This window comes from Notolabrus celidotus, chromosome 12 (assembly GCF_009762535.1).
Source record: "Notolabrus celidotus isolate fNotCel1 chromosome 12, fNotCel1.pri, whole genome shotgun sequence".
NCBI classification, from domain to species: Eukaryota; Metazoa; Chordata; class Actinopteri; order Labriformes; family Labridae; genus Notolabrus; species Notolabrus celidotus.
The window spans coordinates 862,876-886,112 of record NC_048283.1 but is presented as its reverse complement, the minus strand read 5'-3'; the positions used below and the strand labels follow the sequence as shown (position 1 = coordinate 886,112).

Genomic DNA, 23,237 nt, shown 5'->3' with positions numbered 1-23,237 from the left:
TGAAGGTATTATTTTTTGTATTATTTAATATTTTCTAGATGTTATTTCAGGTCATTTCTATGTATTTTTCAAAAATATCCAAATGTTTTATTTTTCCAGATATTTTTTTATATTATTATTATTTTTTTGTTTTAAGTTGTATTTTGGGGCTTTTTGCCTTTAATTAACAGGACAGCTGAAGAGAGACAGGAAATTAGGGGAGTTGATTGGGGGAAGACATGCAGGAAATGGTCACGGCTGGGAATGGAACCGGCGACCCCTGCAACAAGGACTGTAGCCTCTGTTTGTGGGGCGCTTAGACCGCTAGGCCACCAGCACCCCTTATATTATATTTATGTCCGGTATTTTAAGCTGTGTCATGACTGAATTCAGCTGCTCTAACAGAGACATTTTTCCTGCAAGGGATTAATAAAATATCTATCCATCTTCAGATAAAATCATCAAAAAGACAGATCAACATTTAACCTACTGTCAAAAGAAAGATACATATATACCATGTATATCCCAAAAAATAAAACAGGCCTCATAATGTATCTGCAGAGAGAATGCCGCCTCCCTGTGACTCAAACTTTCTAATTTTGGAGATCTTAGAGCATCAAGCACTCGGCAGTGATTTGAAGCTCCCTTTCCAAACCCTGCAGGTCGGCACTAACAGAATAAAGGTGACAGAGGTGACGTTGCTGTCTCTCTCTGCTCTGATCTCGGTCTGAAACAAACACTAACGTAACATGTCCATCGTCATCAGAAGCTGAAGGGACTGTGTTGGAATTTTTAAGGAGATTCAGATGTGACAGAGAGAAGAGCAGAGACACACGCAGCAGGGAGCAGGATGAATGACTCTTCACGACCTCTTTAACTCCATCACATATCGCTGCTCTCTCTCTCTTACACTGAAAATATGAGGATGTGGATTTGTTAGAAACAAGCTTTAATAACGTCGTTAGGAAGAGCTTCATTTACTCCCCTTCATGTAAATTGAATAACTGCATCTGCATTACTTCCTTAGTTCTGTGATGAAGTCCTGCTGAACTTCATTCAAACAGATCTAAATGAGAGTGATCAGCTGACTTGATGCGACCAATCAGGTTTGTGCACACACACAGGCCTCTCAGTGACCTTCTCTAGTCCAGATTAAGACCTCAGGGTGTGACAGGTGTCTGAGGAGGTCTTCAGAGTTGGGATTAGCTGAGGAGGAGTCTCCCCGAGGCCTCCCTCTCCTCCCGTGTGCCGGGGGCTGATGGTTTTGGTTCAGTTATTGTTGTGGCTATCATGGCGGCTAACAGAATGAGCTACTTAAGAGGTGAATCCTGTCTCCTTTGATTCGTGTCGCTCGCCTGGCTGTGACCCAGGAGGATCCAGGCTAGGGCCCCAGAGTCCTTAACCCCCACAAAGAGGGTCTATCTGGTAAAATCTGCCTCCTTAGAGCTGCTTAAAGAAAAAAAAAAAGGGCTTTCCCGCTCCCTGCTCCCCGCCCGTCGTCTTCCTTTCTCTCCTCGTCTATTCATCGCCGCTCTTTTAGCATTTCCCTCGCTCGTGTCTCCTCTGTCCCCTCGCTCTCCTCCTTCCCTCGCCCTGATTGGGATCTGCAGTCAAGCGGATTAACACATTCTGGCAGGAGAGGCAAGCTGCCCACACACACACACACACACACAACCACACAGAGTCAGGCAGCACGTGCATCTCAAAGAGAGGCTGTGTGTGCATATGTGCTGCCTCTCAGACTCACACTGGAGTAAAGGAATCTTGTGCACACACATACACACACACACACACACGCACACACACACACCTCGAAGTGAACTAAAGTGCTTCTAAGCATACAGGGACGCCGCAGTGTGTGTGTGTGTGTGTGTGTGTGTGTGTGTACAGTACATGCAGGGAGGCCAAAGGACATGAGTGTGTATGTGCATGCATGGATGAGTGTGTGTGTGTGAGGCTGCGTGACTAAATCCACACTTCATAATTCATACTCAAAAGCACTTGCTTGGAGAGACTCACAGAGGCAGAGCGGCAAATGGGCACATTTTGTGGCTATCCAACTATCCTCTCTTTCTTTCTCTCTCTCTCTCTCTCTCTCTCTCTCTCTCTCTCTCTCTCTCTCTCTCTCTCTCTCTCTCTCTCTCTCTCTCTCTCTCTCTGTATGTCGCCGTGTGTCTCTGCTCTGTCCTCGACCAGCGATGTCACACCCCGTGCCACCTTATCAAAGCTTAAGTCGTGATAATAACTCATGATTCATCCACACGGTCGTGATCTTTGAGCACTTTGCTCTGAATTCCTCTAAAAGTCAAACATGTATCTGAAAGTCTGAAGTCTTGTGTGTCTGTTACATGATGCAGTCATGATGACCTTTGAATGTTCAACATGCCTCGGTGTGATCCGAGGGAGATGGAGTGAAGGTTCAATCATCAAGTGGAGACATGTGTTTAAGAATGAAGGATTAATCTGAGTCTTTCTGCACCCATAAAAAAGTTTATCACCAGTTTGGGAGTGTTTATACTTTAATATTATTTTAAATTATTTTATTCTATTGTATTCTATTTTATTCTATTTTATTCTATTTTATTTTATTTTATTCTATTTTAAATTATTTTATTCTATTCTATTTTATTTTATTTTATTTCATTTTATTTTATTCTATTTTATTTTATTCTATTTTATTTTATTTTAAATTATTTTATTTTAAATTATTTTATTTTAAATTATTTTATTTTAAATTATTTTATTTTATTCTATTTCATTTTATTTTAAATTATTTTATTTTAAATTGTTTGTATTGTATCATTATTTTATTTTAATATATTTTATTCTATCTTTATTTTATTATTATTTTATTTTATTCTATTTTATTTTGTTTTATTTTATTTGTATTTATATCTTATTTTTTTATTCCTTCTTCTATTAATATCTTCTTTAAGAACACATTATGTATTGATCGCCATCTGAATATAAAGATAATGTTAACCAGTATATCAAAAAGTGTCTCTAAATCTGACTACCAACCCCAGCTTTAAATTATCAGGATTCCCACTCTTTTCCAGAGATCATTTTCCAGGACATTTCAAGGACATTTTCAGTGATGATCAAGCTGGTATGACAGTCTAAATGTAGTTCCTAATTTAGTTCCTAAATAATCTAATATGTTCCTCTCAGTGGAAGTCTACATTGAAAGTCTATGGCTATCCATGAAATCATCTCTTACATGCTTAAAGATGATGGCAAATTGATTACAGATGTACAGCACTTCACTTTATTAGTGCAACCAAGTTATAATGATGGGAAACTCTCATCTCAGCTTTCTCTTTTCTCAAGAAATATAAAATTAGCTAAGAAAAAAACAAAAGAGCCAGCAGAGGAATCTGAAAGCTGCCAGTTTTCCAGGTTTTCCAGGACGTGTGGAAACCCTGAATTATGCTTTATTATTTTATTATTTATTTTATTATTTTTTTGTTTATTTTATTTGTATTTATTTAATTTATCTTCACAGTTTTATTGATATTTTCAGCCTTCATTTTATTTTCAACTTTTATCCTTACCCTTCATAATTTTTTTATTTTAACTATTTATATTCTTAATATTAATCTGACGCTTTAACTTATTTTAATTGAACTTATTTTATTGCTGTCTCTATTTTAAAATCCCTTTTTTTGTTTTTGAATATCTTGCCATTGTTTTATTTCTGCTTCTTTCTTCTTTTCAGTCGCTGTAAAGCTCTTTGAATACATTTGATTTGTATGAAAGGTGCTCTATAAATACAGCTTGATTGATTGATTGATTTTTAGGCCTGTAAGTTGCAACACAGGAGACAACTGTTGCAAGAAATGTGTTGAAAAGTACTCAAACACATCCGTCCTGCCGCCACAGGAACTCCAAACCTCCCACAGTAGATTAGAACATTATGATATTAGCATTTCAGCACATCCTCTCACAGTGTGGCATAAATATTTCCCCTCAAATGCAGCTCTGAGGTCACACGAGGACTTATTCTTGAACTTAATGTTTCCAAATGTCGCTGCAAATGCAAAATAATAAGGATTAATGGGAAGTGGTCGCCACAGATGATGCTAACACCCGCTTAGCAAGGAGGTGTGTGCTGCAGCACATCTGGCAGCGGGGACAGCTGAGGACAGGCGCTGGAGAAAGTTAGTGGATGCCTCTTGGCCCGCAGAGAGGACGTGTTTGTGTGTGTGTGTGTGTGTGTGTGTGTGTGTGTGTGTGTGTGTGTGTGTGTGTGTGTGTGTGTGTCGATGTGTGGGGTGAAGTATACAAGCTGGTATAGGAGGGAAGCTCCCATGTAGGACACACACATAGACAGACACACAACTGAGAGGCTCACCAGGCCTGAATATTGTATGAGGCGATCTCATGGGCCACTGCAGAGCGTGCAAACAGAGAGAGATGCACACACACACACACACATGCACACACACTTACACACACACACACACACACAAAGAGAGAGAAAGAGACAGAGTGACACACTTGAAAACACAAACACATGTACGCACACAAACAGGGCCAGTGGAGCTTGAGCTGATGTGGCCCGAAGCAGCCCAACGCCCTGTCACACACACACACGCACACATATACATACACACACACACACTAACACACACACACACACACACACTTGCATACACTTAAGAGCCATCTGCAGCTGGAGATACAGCCTACAGAAAGGCTTTACTGCTGACACAGTGAGACAGAGAGAGAGAGAGAGAGAGAGGGATAAGAAAAGGAGGGAGAAATGGTCGTGACCGAGTAAATCAGGAGATTAGGAGGAAGGAGAGAGAGGAGGAGCGGGTGAAAGGAGGAGAGGAAGTGACAGACGGAGAAGTGGAGGTGAAAAACGTGGCAGCAAACTCTGCTACCTCTGTCTAAGTATCCACCCACTCAAATCAAAAAGTGCTTCACCGACACTTTCCCTGAGATTTCAGCCCTTATTGGACTCCATCCATTATTGGATTAAATCTCACTGGATGTTACAACACCAGCCCTCAAGCCCCTTTTAGACCAAATAGTCCCAGGAACCAAATGTCCTCTTCGCACATTATTATTATTTCTGTGTCCAGGCAGAGCACCTCCAAAATACCAGAACAATCCTGCAACTCAGATGTAAACAGAAGCTTGTGTAACTCAAACTGCACGCTCCACAGACTCAATGTCAGTAACTGACAAAGATAAGAGAGTCATGAAGTTTCTGCACAAACTCTTCAGCCTCAACAAAAGTCAGGACACGAGCGCCACGCAAAAGTGAGCGTCAGCATCATCGCTTCTTGAAACCTGAGTTTCTGTCCGTGCACAGATTCAAACTAACACAGGACTTCCAGCAGGACCTCAGGACAGCTGGAGTCATGTGACCGAGGTTTCCCCTTCTGTAATCACTGAATCAAGGATTCTCCTCCTCCTCCTCTCCTCATCCATGTTGTCTTTCTGGTCCTCTGAAAACCTCTGACCTGTTGACTCCAGGCCTGGCTCCGCTCATCATGACTTTGGTTTGTTGTTGTAGTTAAGTGAAATACGATCTGGTGATAACACAGAGGCTTTTATTTTGAAAATCAAGCTGCTATTTTGATGTTTTGATGCCTGACTTCCTGTCCCGCTCCATCTGCTCTGTTGAGATTGATGCGTCGTGCTCCGGCATCCGGGAAGAAGAGAAGTCTTGTGTATCTGATCCGGAGGACTCGGACCTGCCGGATCAGAGATGCAGCCGGTACGCAATGGAACGGATCCAGTGGAAGTTAACACATTGACTAGAATAGAAACCTATCAGATCCATTGAGATAGACTGGACACAGATGTGGTGGATTTTGGCCGTAAGAGTGGATCTGGTGGATTTGAAGAGAGTGATGCAAAGGCTGTTAACTCTTGAGCAAAAAGGACCATCTCTGGAGGGTTTTGTCTTTAGTGCACAGATGAACAGTCAACGGAGCTGGATCCAGTGGAAGTTAACACATTGACTAGAATAGAAACCGATCAGATCTGGAGCAGTGACGGATCAGAGACGGACCGGACACAGATCTGGTGGAATTTGGCCGTGAGATGGTAAACTCAAACCTGGTCATTTTGAAAGCACTACTTCAAGAGCAGGCACTTTTTTTGCAGAGCAGGGACTAAACTAAGACCCTGTCCTCTCTTGTTGACTCCTTTATTTCTACAAAAACATGCATGTGGAGTTTTTATTTATGGAAGCGTGTTGCAATCACATGAGAAAAAACAAATGAGGCTGTTTTTCTGATTGAACGACGTACCGCTCCTGTAAAATCCCAACAGCACCTGAAGGCCACACAAGAAAGTAGCCTGAACACACCCCAGTTGTTCAGTTTAACTCAGTTTCATTTACTTTGAGTTTAAGACTTTGGGTCTACTCATGTCTTTAAGGAACCTAGATGTTGTTGTAAACTTTGATCAGCAGGCATCTTTGGACTTTGCAGTTATTTAGATGTAAGGTTCTGATCTTCTGCACGTTGCAGCATTTCTCCAGGATCAGCTGAGCAGATACGGCTTCATGGATATAAAGCAATGCATCTGAAATGCATTGAAGCTGGTGACTTGGTGACTCAAGAGACAACCAGACAATTGCTGAAAATACTGGACCTCAAGGAGTGCAACTGAGGCGACGGCATCTTGTTAATTTAAAAAAACTGAGATTTTTTTTCTCTTGTGAATCCGTCTTTCATAATTTTTCTCATGCCTCCAAATGAATCCTGATTTTGTATTTCTTTGAGAGGTCTGTATGAGACCCTTCTTCTTTTTTTCACATCTAACACCACCCCTGAGAAACTGCTGAAGACCGGACTCGCCTTCAGGAATCCACCTCTCAACAAACAAAGTCCTCCAGTTCCTGAAAAGGTTCCTGGCTTCCTGGAAAGTTGCAGTAAAAGGCAGCTGCATCTGAAGCCCCTCCAGCGCAGCAGCAGCAGCAGCTAGTGATTGATTTAAATGTTTGTGGATAGCTACAGACAACACGGAGAAGAATGATGCCTTAAAGCAGAAGTTAGAGGTCGGAGGAGCCTCTCAGGGGTTCATGAGATGAATCAAACAATCTTTGAAGCCTCTGGGCGTCTTCCAATAACACGTTTGATGAAACAGCCTGAAAGCGGGGAATAAAACTCATCATGTGGTGTTGAAGTTCACCGCTCCAGAGACACAGGTATGTTTGCTTTGTTCATAAAGGCAGGGAATAAAAAACAAATAGTTGAAATTGATATTTAATTCTGTTGGAATATTCGGCTGTCTTTAGCACGGCTTTCATGCAGGAGCTCAGGAGCAGCGAGTTCACTACTACCGCTAATTTTCCTGCTCTCGTCCACATGACTGAGAAACACAGAGTTTGGATTTGTTCCAGCGTGCTGCAAAAACTGAAATCTTATTCCTAGCCTCACTTGACTCCAAATCAGCCAAATTCACATTACAAGTCCTGTTACAAGACATTAGAGCACAAAATAAGGCCTGCCAAATATTAGAAACTGAGGTAAATTGTACTTTCTGTTCAGGAGATATTTCTGCACAGAGATCCAGGACTTGTTTTTTGTCACTTGTCTAATTTTGCTCAGATCTGAGTTTTTGCAGTGCAGATTTCTTCAACCAACCATCACAAAACTGACAGCGATGTAAACAGTATTGCCAACTCCTCAGTGAGGATTGGAAAGTAGCTATTGGCTGTCCTAAAAGTCTCTAAATGACGTCATCATTTAATTTGCATAATCTAAATTGTAATGGATGCTGCAGGAGAGATGTGTAAAGTTGAGGGAGAGACAAAAAGAGGTTAAAAAACACCCTAAATATGTTTATAACTACACTTAGGAGCAGACAACTTATTGTACACAATCTATATTTACAATCTAAAAGGACCAAAAAGAGACTGTAGGCAGGATCAGCCAGCGGTGTCTTCATACATGCATGATACGTTTGCCGTCTGGATGCTGAGGGATGAACACCTCCTGCTCTGAATGCACCTAGGAGGGACTCACAGCAGCATCCACTGCTCGCCGAGTAGAGTAAGAACGATACATGCTTTCACGTCAGTCTCCAAAAGTCTCCATTAACACCTGAAAGAGTCACTAGAGGAGTCTGAAAACTCTCTAAGTATAGTGACAAAGTCTCTAAGTTGGAAACACTGGATGTAATCCTTGGAGGACAAGTTGCACAATCCCAGTACATCCACTGATAGTGCTTGTTTGTTCCACTAACAGGTGTCTGACATTACAGAGGGATTCCTACATAATAAGGCCCCCTAATTTGGCTTTACAAATCCACCAAACAGAACACAGGGCATCAAAGGTCTACAGGGGGTCAGTTTTTTGGTCATGAAGCGTCACAGATATTGTGCTGGATCCAGATCTTAGTTATGCTGCTATAGGCTCAGACTGTCTCTCACTTTAACTCTTCCTGTCCCATTAAAGTTACTAACCATAGACCTTTCTGGAGTCCCTGAGCTCCCTTGTCTCGTAGGTTCCTCTGGATCTCTGCCATAGTCTCATAGTGCCTTATTACCCCTCTAGAATGCTCCAAGTATGTAAGGCCTACTTCTTGTACCTAAAGTCTTTAAAAGTAGTATGGGAGGTAGAGCCTTCAGTTATCAGGCCCCTCTCCTTTGGAATCATCTACCAGTCAGGGTCCGGGAGGCAGACACCCTCTCTACTTTTAAGAGTAGGCTTCAAACTTTCCTTTTTGATAAAGCTTATAGTTAGAGCTGGATCAGGCTTGGACCAGGTCTTAGTTATGCTGCTATAGGCTTAGACTGACACACTGGGATCCTGTCTTTCCCTCTCTCTTCTCTCTCTGCCTGTCTCTCACTTTAACTCTTCCTGTCCCATTAAAGTTACTAACCATAGACCTTTCTGGAGTCCCTGAGCTCCCTTGTCTCGTAGGTTCCTCTGGATCTCTGCTGTAGATTCCTTTTTTGGGGTCTGTTATTCATCCTTTCTTTCTTTCTTTCTTTCTTTCTTTCTTTCTTTCTTTCTTTCTTTCTTTCTTTCATTCCTTCTTTCTTTTATTCCTTCTTTCTTCCTTTCATTCCTTCCTCGTTTCTTTCTTTCTTCACTTATCTCTTTTCTTCTTTCTTTCTTTCTTCATCCTTTGCCTCCTTTTCTTACTCCGTCCTTTCCTTCACCATTTATTCTCCTCTTTTTCTTTCTTCTGGTCTCCCTCTCTTCTCTCTTTTCTTAGACCTTTCTGGAGTCCCTGAGCTCCCTTGTCTCGTAGGTTCCTCTGGATCTCTGCTGCTGTGGACGTTCCAGACTCCAGCTGCTACAACTACTACTATCCGTCTCTCCACTATCATCTCTCTCTCTCTCTTCATCTCCCTCTATCCCCTGAGTCTGGTCTGAAGTGCATGTTGTGTAGTTGTATTAACTCTTATGGTGCCTGCTGATTCTTTATCTTGGCCTGAGTGAACTTTTTATAATTTCATCCACAGATCTGAATCACTGAGCGCTCTCGTCTCTCTTTTGGCCTGACACCCAAAAATATTTTCTTAGCAATCATAGAGGCGACACAAAGCAAACAAGACCGACAGAAACAAGATTTATTTTAGCTCACAGAGTCGTTTTTTTATTCCCTGAAACAACAGCTGGGGGGTCGGGTCAGACAGAGTAAGTGACAGCACCCTGTCCTGGTCTGGATTTGGTGGTCCGGTCTATCTGTGTGTTATTGAAGACTGCGATCTGCTGTTCCTGCAAGCTAAAAGGCAGAGAGCCAGAGGTCAGGGACAGCTGGGCCCTCCCCCTCTCCCCTCTCTCCCCTCTCCCCCTTCCTGCCCCTCCGGCACAGACCCTGTTGTTACTCAGAGACCTCAATAACAACAACAGCAACAACAAGCCAAACGATGCTGCCTGGATCCAAGTGGAAACCACCTCAGCACAAAATGTCCACCAGAGAACCGAAGAGGCCGTCAGGAGGCTGAGGTCTAACTTTAGCTCATTAGCATATTGACTAGCAGAGAGGTCAGCGAGGAGGTTCGCGGTGAAGGTGTGAGGCCGATCGTTGACTCCCTTCTTTATGTTTTGGTAATAGGAATACATCTTTCCTGAGAACGTCTCTCCTCCCTGTGGGAAGAAACTTCATTGGCGCTCGCCGGGCGAGCACGAAGCACATTCACATGCCTTGCTGACCCTTTTATACATAATGGCCCTCTCATGAATTGAACACGAGATGGTTAGGTATGATTCAGCGAGCCGTGCACTCTGCAGCACAGCACTCAGGCTTCATATAGAGCCTGGACTTAAAGCCGGAGCTCTCCTGCCTTTTGAGTTTCTCTCTCTCTCTCTCTCTGCTGTTTTCTTTAGAAGTGGTTTTGCTGCAGGAGATCCGGATCGGTCTGCTGCAAACACTGAGAACATGGAGTCACCGTGCAGCGCTTATTCACTGTCATGTTGAACGCTCGGGTTCAAGCCAAGCAGGGAACGTGTGTCTTTAGATTACTGGAGAACCTCAGTGAGAGAAAATCTGACAGACTGTAAGAACTTTATTTTCCTCCTCAAAGAGATGAGAACCTGCAGCTGCAGCACAGACTGTCATGGCTGCAGCACTGACACTTTGATTACAGTGTTTGCAGCAAGGACAAACTTCCTTTAAAGGTGACATATCATGTAAAATTTACTTTTTAATGGTTCTCTCCCTGAAATCTGTGTCCCTGTCTACAAACCCCCTGAAAAGTCAAAGACTCCATTCTGCCCCTGTTCTGATTTCTCCACCTTTCTGTAAATGTGTGCTGAAACCAGCCGTTTCAGTTTTCAGTGTTTTTCATACGTCACAACGCCATCCGGTCTGTAACAGGAAGTCAGAGCTCGGAGCTTGTTCAGCCCATGCACACATGTGTGCTAACAAGGAGCTTAGGAGGGAGGCATGCTAGTTGTAGGCTGTCTTAATAAACACAAAGGTCGCTTTGACTCCCCACGTCTGCAGATTTGAAGATCTAGTGGATGATTTTTATTTTTCATGGATAAGTGCTAGCGCTAGTTAGCATAGCCACATAGCTACATGTTGGTAGCTGTGTACCAAGACACACGTCGACATGCTGACAAATAAAACAACAAGAAACACTAAATCTGTGACCAATGGTTCAGAAAGGTCCTGCTGCAGGCGCCTCTCCGTCAGGATCAGATTCTGGATCAGATTCAGAGGGTTGGAGTAATGCGGGTCTCTGAGCAGCCGTGTATATTCAGCCAACATGTAAACATTAGATCAACGTGCTGGAGAGTCGAGGCCACACCCACTTCCTGAGGGGGGCGTGGTCAGAGAGCTCATTCTCATTTAAAGGCACAGACACAGAAAACAGCCTGTTCTGAGCAGGGCTGAAAAAGAGGGGTCTACAGGCAGACCAGAATCTGATTTCAAAGTGTTTTTATGAGCAATAAATATGTCACCTTTAAGGGCCAGGCCAAAACTGGCAAAAAATGTTTCCCTTGTCTGCTCCGTCACTACTTCCTGTGATCCGTGCAGCTACCTGACGGACATGTAGCTTAGACTAGAACAAACCAGCGCCTACGTAACAGACAGAAGCAGATTTTAAATATCCAGGGTTTTTCTGTCCAGGTTTGGCTTCTGGCACCCCGGGCTGACCCTGAAGTGACACCCACACATCTCCTACAGATCTCTTCCTCCTGCACAGGACCTTGTTTTCATAAAAACACATGTTTTCAATGATTTGATATTCCTTGGATTCAAAGCTGGACTGCAGAGCGTCCTAAAACAAACACGAGGAAGCACGCTCGTACTTTAAGAGTCCGGGCTGCTACAAACTGGACTTAATGAAGTCTGAACGAGTCTGCAGGGACCACATTGAATTAGTTTAGGTTGAATCTTAATGATCCCACAGGGGAGAATAAAGTCTCGTTACAGCGGCAAGTGGAAGAATGACACACAAACAACGACAGAGATAAACAGTAAATAAAAACCCAGCACATGAAAAACACAAAGTGTGAAAGACAACGTTTGAAAATACTTCAAATAAACGTCCTCAGCTTCATGAGGGCTACAAGGACACATCCCCCCTCCCTCCCTCCCTCCCCTCCTCCCTCCCTCATCCTCCCACGCTTTACCTCGATGATGTCCGCGTTGGTCCGGCTCTCGTGCGGCTCGTTGTACTCGGTGTACTTGAGCAGGACCTTGTCCATGTCGGTGCTGGCGTACTGGAACAGCTTGTTGGAGTGGTTGAAGATGATGAGGGCGATCTCGCAGTCACACAGGACGCTCAGCTCGTACGCCTTCTTCATCAGGCCGAACTTCCGCTTGGTGAACGTCACCTTGGAGAGGGAAGGAGGGAGGAAAGACGGATATTAGGAGTGGAGAAGGTTGATATATATGTGCAGAAACCTGCTTTCAAGTCATGCAAAAATGACACTGATGCTCATTTGGAGAGGAACTTCTCATCCAATAGATCGCTCTAAACAAATGCATCAACAGAAGATTTTTTCCTGCAGGTTTCTTGTTTGATGGTATGATCTTTTAAATCTCTGGAGCCCCAGTTTGTTGCAGGGCGTTAGCATAAAATACCGTACATGATGCACATGTCTAAGTGGCTTAAATCACACAGACTAATAACTTCCACACCTTCTCTTTAGATTTGATTTTACAGACACTTAAAGAAGCCATAACGTCTTTCAACAAACCATCTGAAGCCAACTCTCCCTCTGCCCTCCGGCTCTCTTTATCATGACTGACACTCAGATTAACTGGAGCTGATCACACCCTGTATGTGCTGTCACGGTCATGCAACTGTCTTCCTCTGTGGTCGGATGAGTACAGTACCAAGAAAACATTAAAACCATTGCACGTAACATAAATGATGCAATTAAGGTTTGCAAATTTGTTAGCAGCACAACCAGCTTCGGTTTAGCTCCAGAGTAAGTAAATAATACTCTCTAAAGAGCCGGTTGGTCATCATACACTTTAAAAATCAATGCCATAGATCGCCAAATGTCTTAGTTCATGGTATCTGAGAGCAAACACAACAAAGTTTGGAAGTATTCCAAAAGAATGGCCGTGCACTTGGATGACAGTCTCTTAAAAATGTTGAATACATCACCCTTTCTTGTTTATTCTAGTTTCTACAACAATAAATACGCAACTTTAATTTGCTTGACATACACACACCAACATCTTCCCTCTCAAACACACACAGCATGGAGTATTTCAGTGTCCCGCCCCAACCTCCAACTGTCACCAAGCGGCAACCTCCGGTCTAAAAAATATGAGGCCAATACAGAAGTGTTAAAAACTGCAGTTCATTGAGGATCCACTTGAGGCTGGCCCCAAAATCACAGGAAACCACATACACACCAATTAAAAAAAGCTGATATTTACAGCAGAAATAAACATGTTTACAGCCTGGTTCAAAAGACGAGTGTAGTCTGGATAGCTCATTTCTCGATTGGCACACACTGTACGAGGTTGTTGAGATTACCAGTCTTCCAATGAGAGGCACAGCTGACTTGATTGACAGGTGGGAACACTGTAGCCATTGGTGAGGAGGCTCAAAGCCCGCCTCTTTACGTCACACTCCAGTTCAACATTTCCAATATGGCTGCCGCCGACAATTGGCCTCAAAGCAACGCTTCAGAAACAGATGGGTGACATCACAGATACTACGTCTATTATTTATACAGTCTATGGTTATCACATGTAAGGGATGGTGTATGGTTAGCAGGTCATTATGGGGAATACAATCCAGAGAGGGTAACCTGCTAATCATACATTATCCCGCTTATTACCTGACTACTAACTTAAGTGATGGTTCCATGGTGATGGATTCTTCTCTGCCTGTTGGATTGAACATGAACCTGTCCTCATTCAGCTCTCCTTCTTCTCTGAGCTCTGCGGTTCACACACCTTTAAAAATAAACTAATGTCTGAACTTTGAACCCTGCTGCTATCATCACCACCGCTCAGGGTTTAACTTTCTTTGGAGAGATCTCTAACCTAAAGTTTCTCTCACCTGCTCCTTCATCAGATTAATGGACAGGATCCAATAGATTGATTTGACATGACATGTGATCAGTTTTGCCTCTGGTGTTGATCATGTTAGTGAAAGTTAATAACCGTTGTCAAGGGGTTGGGACCAATCAGAATCAAGTATTGCACAACGTTGATGCTGCAAACGTATTTTAGCTGGTTGAAAAATGGTTCACATTTGGTCTTGGATGTCCAGACTGGACTACACTCCAAATTTCATCAATGAAAGTAGCATGAATGTGAATGTAGCATTTCCTCAGGACTCTGTCTAACAGAAGCTAACGGTTTCCCCTCACCTTGCGGTCTACGGTGTCAACAAGCAGAAGCTAAATGTGTCTGAACTCTTGTCCATGGTTTTATTTGACATGACGTGTGATCAGTTTGTCTCTGGCGTTGCTCATGTTAGTTAAAGTTAATAACCGTTGTCAAGGTGTTTGGACCAATCAGAATCAAGATATCTGGGTAATAATGTTGGATGTGACACATTCAATAGACTGTGACAGATTGATAACGCACATTCATGCTGATTAATTGGTGATACATTAAATTGTTGATAGTTAGACATCCAAAAACTCTGGAATAGTCCTTTAAAAACAGTAGATCCAAAATCTGAGATTCTGTTTTGGGTTATTTTGGCTTCCTTAAATATTTTCTGATGATATATATAAAATCAGAAATCAACATGTGGTGGAATTTGGGGGAAATGTGAGATGAACTCAGGGTTGAATGTCTCAGTTCAAGGATCTTCTACACCATGATGTTTGTGATCGACTCCTTCAAAGAGCAGAAAGTTAATAACCGTTGTCAAGGGGTTTAGACCAATCAGAATCAAGCATCTTACACAGCCGGACAGCTGCTCTTTAATCAATGCATTGACACTGGGACGTGCTGTTTGTTAAAATGTTGAACTGTGACTTTATAAATCACCTGGAGGTCGTCCAAACGAGGCGAGGAGTGAAGTCTGGAACCTGAAACCTCTAACACTAGCTGCTCGGTATATTAGGGACAAACGGCACCGGTTGTATGAAAGCGCTGTGTGTTTGAGGAAACAGACTTCTAGACAGAGTGTCGGAACATGCTCTCTTTCAAGTACTCACTACAGTTTGCTCACACACACACACACACACACACACACACTGACACACACTCCTCAGCTTGTCGTTTTCACACTCTGTTATGCTCTTTTCCATGCTCTCTTTCTATGTTGCACTCTCTCTCTCCCGCTCTCTTTTTCCACACTCTCCTTCTGTCACACATTATTTTACTCTTTCCCTCTCTCTCTCTAACACACACACACACACACACACACACACACACACACACATGCACACTCGCTCTTGTACGAGCCCCCTCAGTCGTGAACAAGCAGAACAGAGCTGAGAGTGTTGCTGAAGCACAGGGTCCCTTGTTGTCTGTTGGTTGGCTTCAGAAGCGCTTCCCTGCTATAACCAACTGGCATTTACAATCCGCCGAGATTTGGCTTTGTTTGGATTAAACACACGGGCTTGCACAAACACAAACACACACACACACACTCATATATCCAGATAAGATTAAGACAAAAGACACAGAGAGAGAGAGAGAGAGAAGCTGCAGGTACGGTGGAAATATCCGTGTTTGACGTGGAAGAGAGAGAGTCGATAATAAGCGTGTGCACAGATGGTTTGCTGGAGTTTAATTGAAGGTGTAAAAAAAGGGGTGGAAAGGTTTCAAGCATCTCTTCAGGCACACCCACGAGTGACATCAACACATTTTCCATCAGTCATTAACAGCTACACTATCTGCAGTGACATGACAGAGAGTGACCTGCGGTTCAGCGCGCTCCACGGGTTTCACCGCTACAGTGTGAGATCCAGTTTACCACATGAGTCCACCTTCACAGGAAGCACTTCATTATTATTAACAGATGATTTGGAATAATGTTGCTCTCTTCCAAATCACTGAACTCTAATAACCATCACAATAATTTAGGGCCTGTGTCCACTACCTGCGTTTTTCATTATTTATTCTACTCTTTATTCTTTTTTCAGCAGTATCACTGGCAGGATTTTCATATTTTAATTTAATATTAAATGTTTTATATTTTTTATATTTTGTATTTCTGAGTTTTGATTTTTTTTTCAATCTTTAATCTTTTGTTTTAATTCTTCCAACATTCTTTTATTTCCTTTAATTTGTCTTCCTCATATTTATCTTTTGTAGACTTTTAGTTTCTTTCTTTTGAAGTGTTAAATAAATAAAGATTATTATTATTTGTATATTTTTTATTATTATTAGTGTTATTATTATTATGTTTTATTTTGATTTAATTATTTTTATTATTTGTTTTATTGTATTTTAATTGTTTTTATTATTATTAATATTATTACTGTTGTTATTAATATTATTATTATATTTTTAATTCTTAATATTATTATCCTCAGCACAAAATACCCTCTCAATGTCAGCTGGGCTCCTCAATGTTACATCTCCATCACCGACCAATCAAATTCAGAAAGGGGCGGGACTTCTGCAAACTTTTTTTTCTAGGTACAATTTCCAGGTTTAAAATCAATTACATAGAACAGGGGTGTCCAAACTTTTTTCAAAGAGGGCCACATATGATGTTGTCAGAATACCTCAGGGTCAGTGGATCCTACTGTGACTTAGGAATCCCAAAAGTTATATATGAAATATTTAAATAATAACAATCATTTTAAATTTTGTCTCAATAAATCAGTAACTAGGAAGTCCTCAGTTCTCCACAAGCCATGTACACACGAGCAAACATTATCTGGTCTGGCTCATATATTGTCTCATTATTTTCCTATGGCAGGATGATGATCTAGATTTCATCACACTTCTTTTTCATGTTGTTTTTAAGACCTTTCTGACATGCAGGCAACATTTTAAGAACAAAATAATTATTTTCCTGAGTTCTGAACATTTTTTATTCACCAAATTTTGCCTTTTCTGCACAATTTCATAATTTTGATCTTGTCTTGTGTCCTCTTTTGTGTCTTCTGAAGTTTTAGTGTTCATCAAGAACATTTTCTCATCATGATAAAAACATGAATTTGAAAACTTGTCAACTTTAAGTGTTCTTGTGTTTCTCCTTTATTGCCGTCTTGCAGAATTCCCAGAGCTTTGGCTTTACACAGGTAGTCCATATGAAGCTTTTGAGACGTTTCTGGATTGACTTTAGTTTTGTTTGTAGAAAGAAACTGTGATTAATTTCTTTGCTATAAATAACACAATTTAAGATGGAAGCTTGGGGCCATAAATAAATGGACCTTGGGCCGCAATTGGCCTCCGGGCCGTACTTTGGACACCCCTGACATAGAATATCAAATCCCATTTAACAGTCACTGCTGGGATGTTATCATTAAGTCAACTAAATGGTGAAGTGTCAGTTTGCACCAGAGTCTAAAATGTAGCTCCATTAAATAACAGCTATATGGCTTATAGCTGCCATAACGCTCTAAAGCTCTACTACCTGGATGTAAACAAACACAGGTGATGATGTCATCCGGTAGTGGGCGTGGTTTGTCAGTATGTTGATCTAGTAAATGGAGATAAAGTTGTCTGTAGGCTGTGTCTGGTTAAACTGACATATAACCACTCCACCAGAGACATGAGGAACCAGCACAGGCATGAGGACGTTAACCTGCGGATGGTGCTAGCTCTGCTAGTGGTAGACTCACTCTGCAAACCACTTTAACATAGTTCACCTGCAGACTCTGTGATCCTGTGTTTAGCCATGTTAGATAAATTGTGCTCATTGTCAGATGTTTTCTGAGTGTTTTAAACGACCAGGAAATGAGTCAATGCAGGACAACTCTACTTGTAAGCTTGTACCTTCACCTTTTCCTGGATTTAAAGACTATATTTCAGTGCATTAATGCCAAAGTCAAGGCTTCTAAACTACATCCCCTTCTTATATTAAGTCTTTGGTTTCATCACAATCAGGACATCCTAAATATGAAGTTTGTTTCCTGATCTTCAGAGTAGTGAGAATTTAAATTACCATTTAAACAACTAGGAAGTTACTCTCTTTGGAGCATCGCTACTCACCTAAGGGATGCAAAAGTGTCTCTCATAAGTTAGCAGCATTAGCATCAATGAGAAGCACTCTGAAAGTAAGCTAGCAGAGCAAAGCAATGCTGTTAGTGGACACAGGCCCTTAACTTTGCAGGCTGCAGGAGTTGCCTCTCTCTACCTCTGCTGTCATTAATAAACTAACAGATTAAGCAGATTAACATAATTCAAGGAAAATCTACAAGTCTGGATACTTTGAAGAGAGCTTTATAAAAGCTTTCTGGGTCAACAGAAGCATCTCACTCTTTAACAAAAACATGAATCTGATGCTGTCAGACATGAAATATCTATTGAAGCATGATGTGGAATAAAAGGATGTTATTTATTTGCATATTCAGACTTTTGTTAACTTCTTTTCTTATTCAAACCCCAAAAAGTCAAGCTGTTTCCAAACATCAGAATATTGATCCTCTTGTTTTAAAGTTGCAGAGAGTTAAAACCTTTGCTTCCTTTTATTAATGTGTCCCTCTTCATGGTCTTTATAATCCACAGCGTTAATACCGCTCACTTCTAAATATTGAAATGATGAGTGTAGTTGCTCCTGTAGTTAACCCGCTCTGACACCGGCTGCGTGTGTTGGTCTGCAGGCGGCTCTGCCAGCCGCGGGTTTAAACTGAGCGTAATTGAAAGGAATTGAATAAGGAAAGAGAAAAGAGAGGAAGAGATAGAGAGGCAGAGATAAGATAGAGACATCGAGGATGAAAGCTAGGAAAAAGAAGCCATGTGAGACCTTCAATCTCTCCATCTTTCTCCATCACACTATCTATCCATCATCTCTGGTATCTTTTTACTCGTTTAAGCCTCTCTCATCCTTCCTTTCTTATTCTCTCGCCCTCATTTTCTCTTCCTCTCTCCTCCGTCGCTTTTTTTTCACATCCCCCCTCCCTTCGTGCTCGCTCACTCATTGCTTCCTGCTGCCACAAATCAAATTATATCGGGGTCGTATCCATGGGCAACCGACTCCCCTCCTGCCTCCCCTCCGCCCCCCATTTCCCACCTCATCACACACTGCTGCCATCATCTTACCTCCCTCTCTCCCTCCCTCTCTCTCTCTCTCTCTCCCCCTCCTGTCTTTATCTCACTGCCTATCTGCATACACCCCCCCCCCCTCCTCTCCTGCTCTTCTCACACACACGCAGATTGAGCAGATGAATTATGTTCTACGCCGTAGAAGGGAGGAAATTAGGGCCGCGCAGGATGACGAGTGGCTTTGTGATGAAGAGACAAGCTTCTGCAAACAACAACATCAACATCAACAACAACAACAAGCGCTCTGCTAACAAATTATAAGGTCATCCAGCGCCGGCGCTGAAAAAACAAACACAAGCACTCCAAACATCCAGATCAAAAAATAATCCCTCTTTCTTCTGCTTCTCGTGGAAAAAGTGGGCGGCGGGGTAAGTGACTCTGGGTCCCGCTGTTTGCCACAATGGATAAACAAGCTGGAGGTAATTGACATTAAGAGCAGAGCTGCCAAGGTAACCAATGGCAACTGAAGACTAAGACATCCTTAGTGAGCGGAGAGAGAGGAAGAAAGAGAGGAAGAAAGGGGGCGAGCGGTTCGGTTTCTGCATGTGTCTTGGCGAGGTTGTGGTGGTGTGGCAGATGGGATGAGGAAACCACCACTGACAACCGCAACCTCCTCACGCTGTTTCCTGTAGCTTCAATCACTCTCTCTTTCAGTTTGCTAGCTCGCGGAGTCGCTGCACAGAGTCGCTGCACAGAGTCGGCTCCAAGCAGTTTGAGCTGGATCCTGGAGAAGGCCACGATGCGTTGGGGATCAGTTTGAAGGTTCTTAATGGTAGAGAAAGAGTTAATGCAACATGCTCATCTATCCTAGTGATCCCCAAAGTGATGGCTGCTAAAGGTCCTTTAGATTTTACAACTCGCCCTGTGCACTGGAAGTGATGCTCTCTGAGATACGTGACTTTAAATGGATCATTAATTTGCACTGCAGTGCCAAAAGACAACACATGTCCACGGCCACCCAGGTCTATCTGACATCCCATGAAAGATCACCGTGTGCAATCAATAAACTGACAGACGAGGGGTCAAGCTGCTGTTTGCATTAACAGAGCGCCCCTCCTCCCCCATCACTTAAACTGAAATCAACTATTAGTAGTCTCCTGTTTTGAAGCCGATCGTCGGCGGGGGCCATATTGGAAATGCTGAAGTCAACCTAACTTTGTCCAAGCTAGTGTGAGGTAAAGAGGCGGGGCTTTAGCCTCCTTGCTAACAGCTACAGGGAGCCCACCTGTCAATCAAGTCAGACATGCCCTTATTTGGGCAAAACTTGTTTGTTTAATAGTCAACTTTATCCATATGGCACATTTAAAAACAACCAGTGTTGGCCAAAGTGCTTTACAAGGTAAAAGTACATGAAGACAACAATAAACAACAACATATCAGGATATTAATGACCTCTTCACGAGGAGAAGGTTAAAGAGAAGAGATGTGTCTCCAGCAAAGATTTAAAACATTCAACAGAGGGGGCCGATCTTAATTGGAGAGGCAAGCTATTCCAGAGCTTTGGGGGCCGCTGCTGCAAAGGCTCGGTCTCCCCGGGTTTTAAGGCGACTTTTAGGCACATCCAGGAACACCTCAGTGCTCGAGCTGGATTATGAACATGGAGCAGATCAGCCAAGTAATAAGGAGTTATAACAAATTCACTCCCATACAGTGTGTGCCGATAGAGAAATGAGCTATTCGGACTAAACTGTTTTTTGAACCAGGCTGAAAACATGTTGATTTCTGCTGTAAAGATCGTCTTCTTTGAATGGGTGTGTATGTGGTTTCCTGTGTTTCTGAAGCCAGCCTCTAGTGGACGCTCGAGGAACTGCAGTTTTTAACACTTCTGCATGGGCTTCATATTTTAAGACCGGTGGTTTCTGCTTGCTTTGGACAAAACGTCTTCTTTTGAAGTCTGAAGGCAGAGCAGGTGGTTTGGCAAGACTCAAGGTCGGTGATCAGGCGGATCCATCCTGCAAAGCTCCAATCTGATACGCTCGTTCGGACCAATCAGTGTCATTTCAGGGGGAAGAGGCGGAAGCTATGGTGCGGTTTACCTGAGGCGTAAGCAAGACTGCAGAACAGGACATTTCTTTTCTTAAAGAAGAGCAAAGACCTTTAATGCAAACATTTCCTTTGCAGAAGAATCCTGCAATGACACGACAGCAACTTCCTGTTGAGCTTGCATGCACGCCTGTTAAGTCATGCTAAGTGCTCTGATTGGCGACTACAACATGGGTCCTCGCGAGGTGTCCCTTTCACCTCATTGCTGCTTCTGTGTTAGCCTCCCTGCAGGTCCTGGGAGTACCTGGCCAGTCAGGCTGTCAACCCTTTCCCTCTCTCTTTCTTGCATCCTCAACGGGACTCTCTTCGTTGGCTCCGGCTGTCTTTGTAGTTTATTTTACACCGTGCAACAACCTACACACAGATTTACTGACACACACACCTCATCTCTTTTGTGCATCTTTAGTTAAAGCACTTTCTTTTGTTAATAAACTTTTGCATTGATAAGCAGAAACCCTGAATCCTGAGAAGACCTGTAAAATGACGTTCCTTTAACCCTCTGTTGTAACGTCCCGGATGTTCCTCGGCTTTCATCGTGGATTAACGGCGTGTTACCCTCTCCAGCCTGCAGGGTCACAGTGTCAAAGCAATCCCCTTCATCCCTGGTGTGAATAACACTCTCCAGAAATACCTCCGAACCCCTCATCTGATCGATTCCTCACTTCCAGTCGTGTTCTTTGCTCCTTCTCCTGCGTCTTTTGTCTCCGTGCAGAAACGTGGTGTTTGAGATGCTGTCATGTTTCCAGCCGGGGCCCACACTCTGAACGCTGTTTATTTTGCCGAGCTTATGGCAGCATCTCTGAATCAACACGTAGGAGGGTGACGGGCTGCATGTACTCCAAATAAAAATACAAAAAAAGCCCATTTGATTTCCTTTCAGGAGCGGCACTGTTCATTAGCTGAAGCAAGCGTGTAAAAAGCACTTATTTCTTCAGCAGCTTAATACTCTGTTCCACTTCAAAGACAGCAGACTTGTTCTGAATGTTGCCGTCAGAAGAACTGAATCCTATTTCACTGTGTAAATTGCTCTGGATTAGACTATCAGATAAACAGAGGAATAAATGTAAACGATGAGAGCGGCTTTGGTTCAACACAAGCATCCAAATGTCATCTCCTGCTCCGTTTGCTACAGTGATTAAGAAACAATTCGCTGCATGTTAATCAGCGCATCGCGGTCAATAAGTAATCTTTAATTCTGCCATCATGGCCGTGTGTTACCACCGGGTGCATCACCTTATTGACAAACTGTTCGACACCTGATACAAACGCCGGCTCCATTAACCAGAGCCTGTCGGACCAGAAAGCGTCCACCCCTTCCTCCTTTGTGTCTTCACTGATGAATTACAAGCCATCATACTCTGGACCTGACCCCCTTCAGGCGCCGTTTGTTCTCCTTTATGGAAATGCGACCTGCGCAGATTGATGAGGAGAGAACTGAGGATGATTTTCCAAACCCTGCGGCCGGCCGGCTCCGGCTCTCTCTCACACCGCTGAGGTTGTTGCTCTGCCTCTCTCTGCCTCTCTCTCTGCCTCTCTCCTCTTGTCTTGTTTTCTCCTCGCTCTTCTGCTTTTGAAGGTGGGCACGTCAAATCCATTACTCAATCTGCTCAATGGAGCGAAGCCCATTTACCAGTTGACTCATTTTAGATGGATCATTTACCCTTTCATCCTCTCTGACAATGCAGCTGATGTAACCAGGGGGGCCGAGGCCGCCGTGTTTTTAAGGGAATATCATACTTTTCCTGCTCCTTTTCTCTGGAGGGAGGAACTAACCCCGTGATTACTCTGCAGAGTCATGTGACCCTCATAAAACATGATGCCAGCATATTGTTCTGCCGTGGAACAGCTGAAAGAACAGTGAGTATGTTGTTCATGCAACATGGGACACATGAAGGAGCGATGATCCCTGTGGGAACTCCTTAACTCCTGAGTTACAGTCGAGGGGCGTCCGGCTCAGAGTGCAGGACCAGTCTAACTTCATATTTATGATTTGTGATTTTAAGGTCCCTATCATGATGAAACCTGGACTTCATATAGGAACTCCAACTTTAAGACTTAAGTCCAGATTTTCTTATTTATTCATGTGATTTTATAGTTTTTATTGGTTGATTGTTTCCTGATTATGCCTTTTAAAT

General features: G+C 42.8%; 1 protein-coding gene across 1 annotated transcript in view; it reads right to left on the bottom strand.

Moving 5' to 3' along the window:
• Positions 1–23,237, bottom strand: part of mef2d (myocyte enhancer factor 2d) — a 129,624-nt gene that overhangs the window by 33,459 nt on the left and 72,928 nt on the right. The window contains exon 3 of the mRNA XM_034697527.1: positions 12,042–12,245. Coding sequence (XP_034553418.1) covers positions 12,042–12,245 — 204 coding nt within the window. The remainder of the gene's footprint in view (positions 1–12,041; positions 12,246–23,237) is intronic.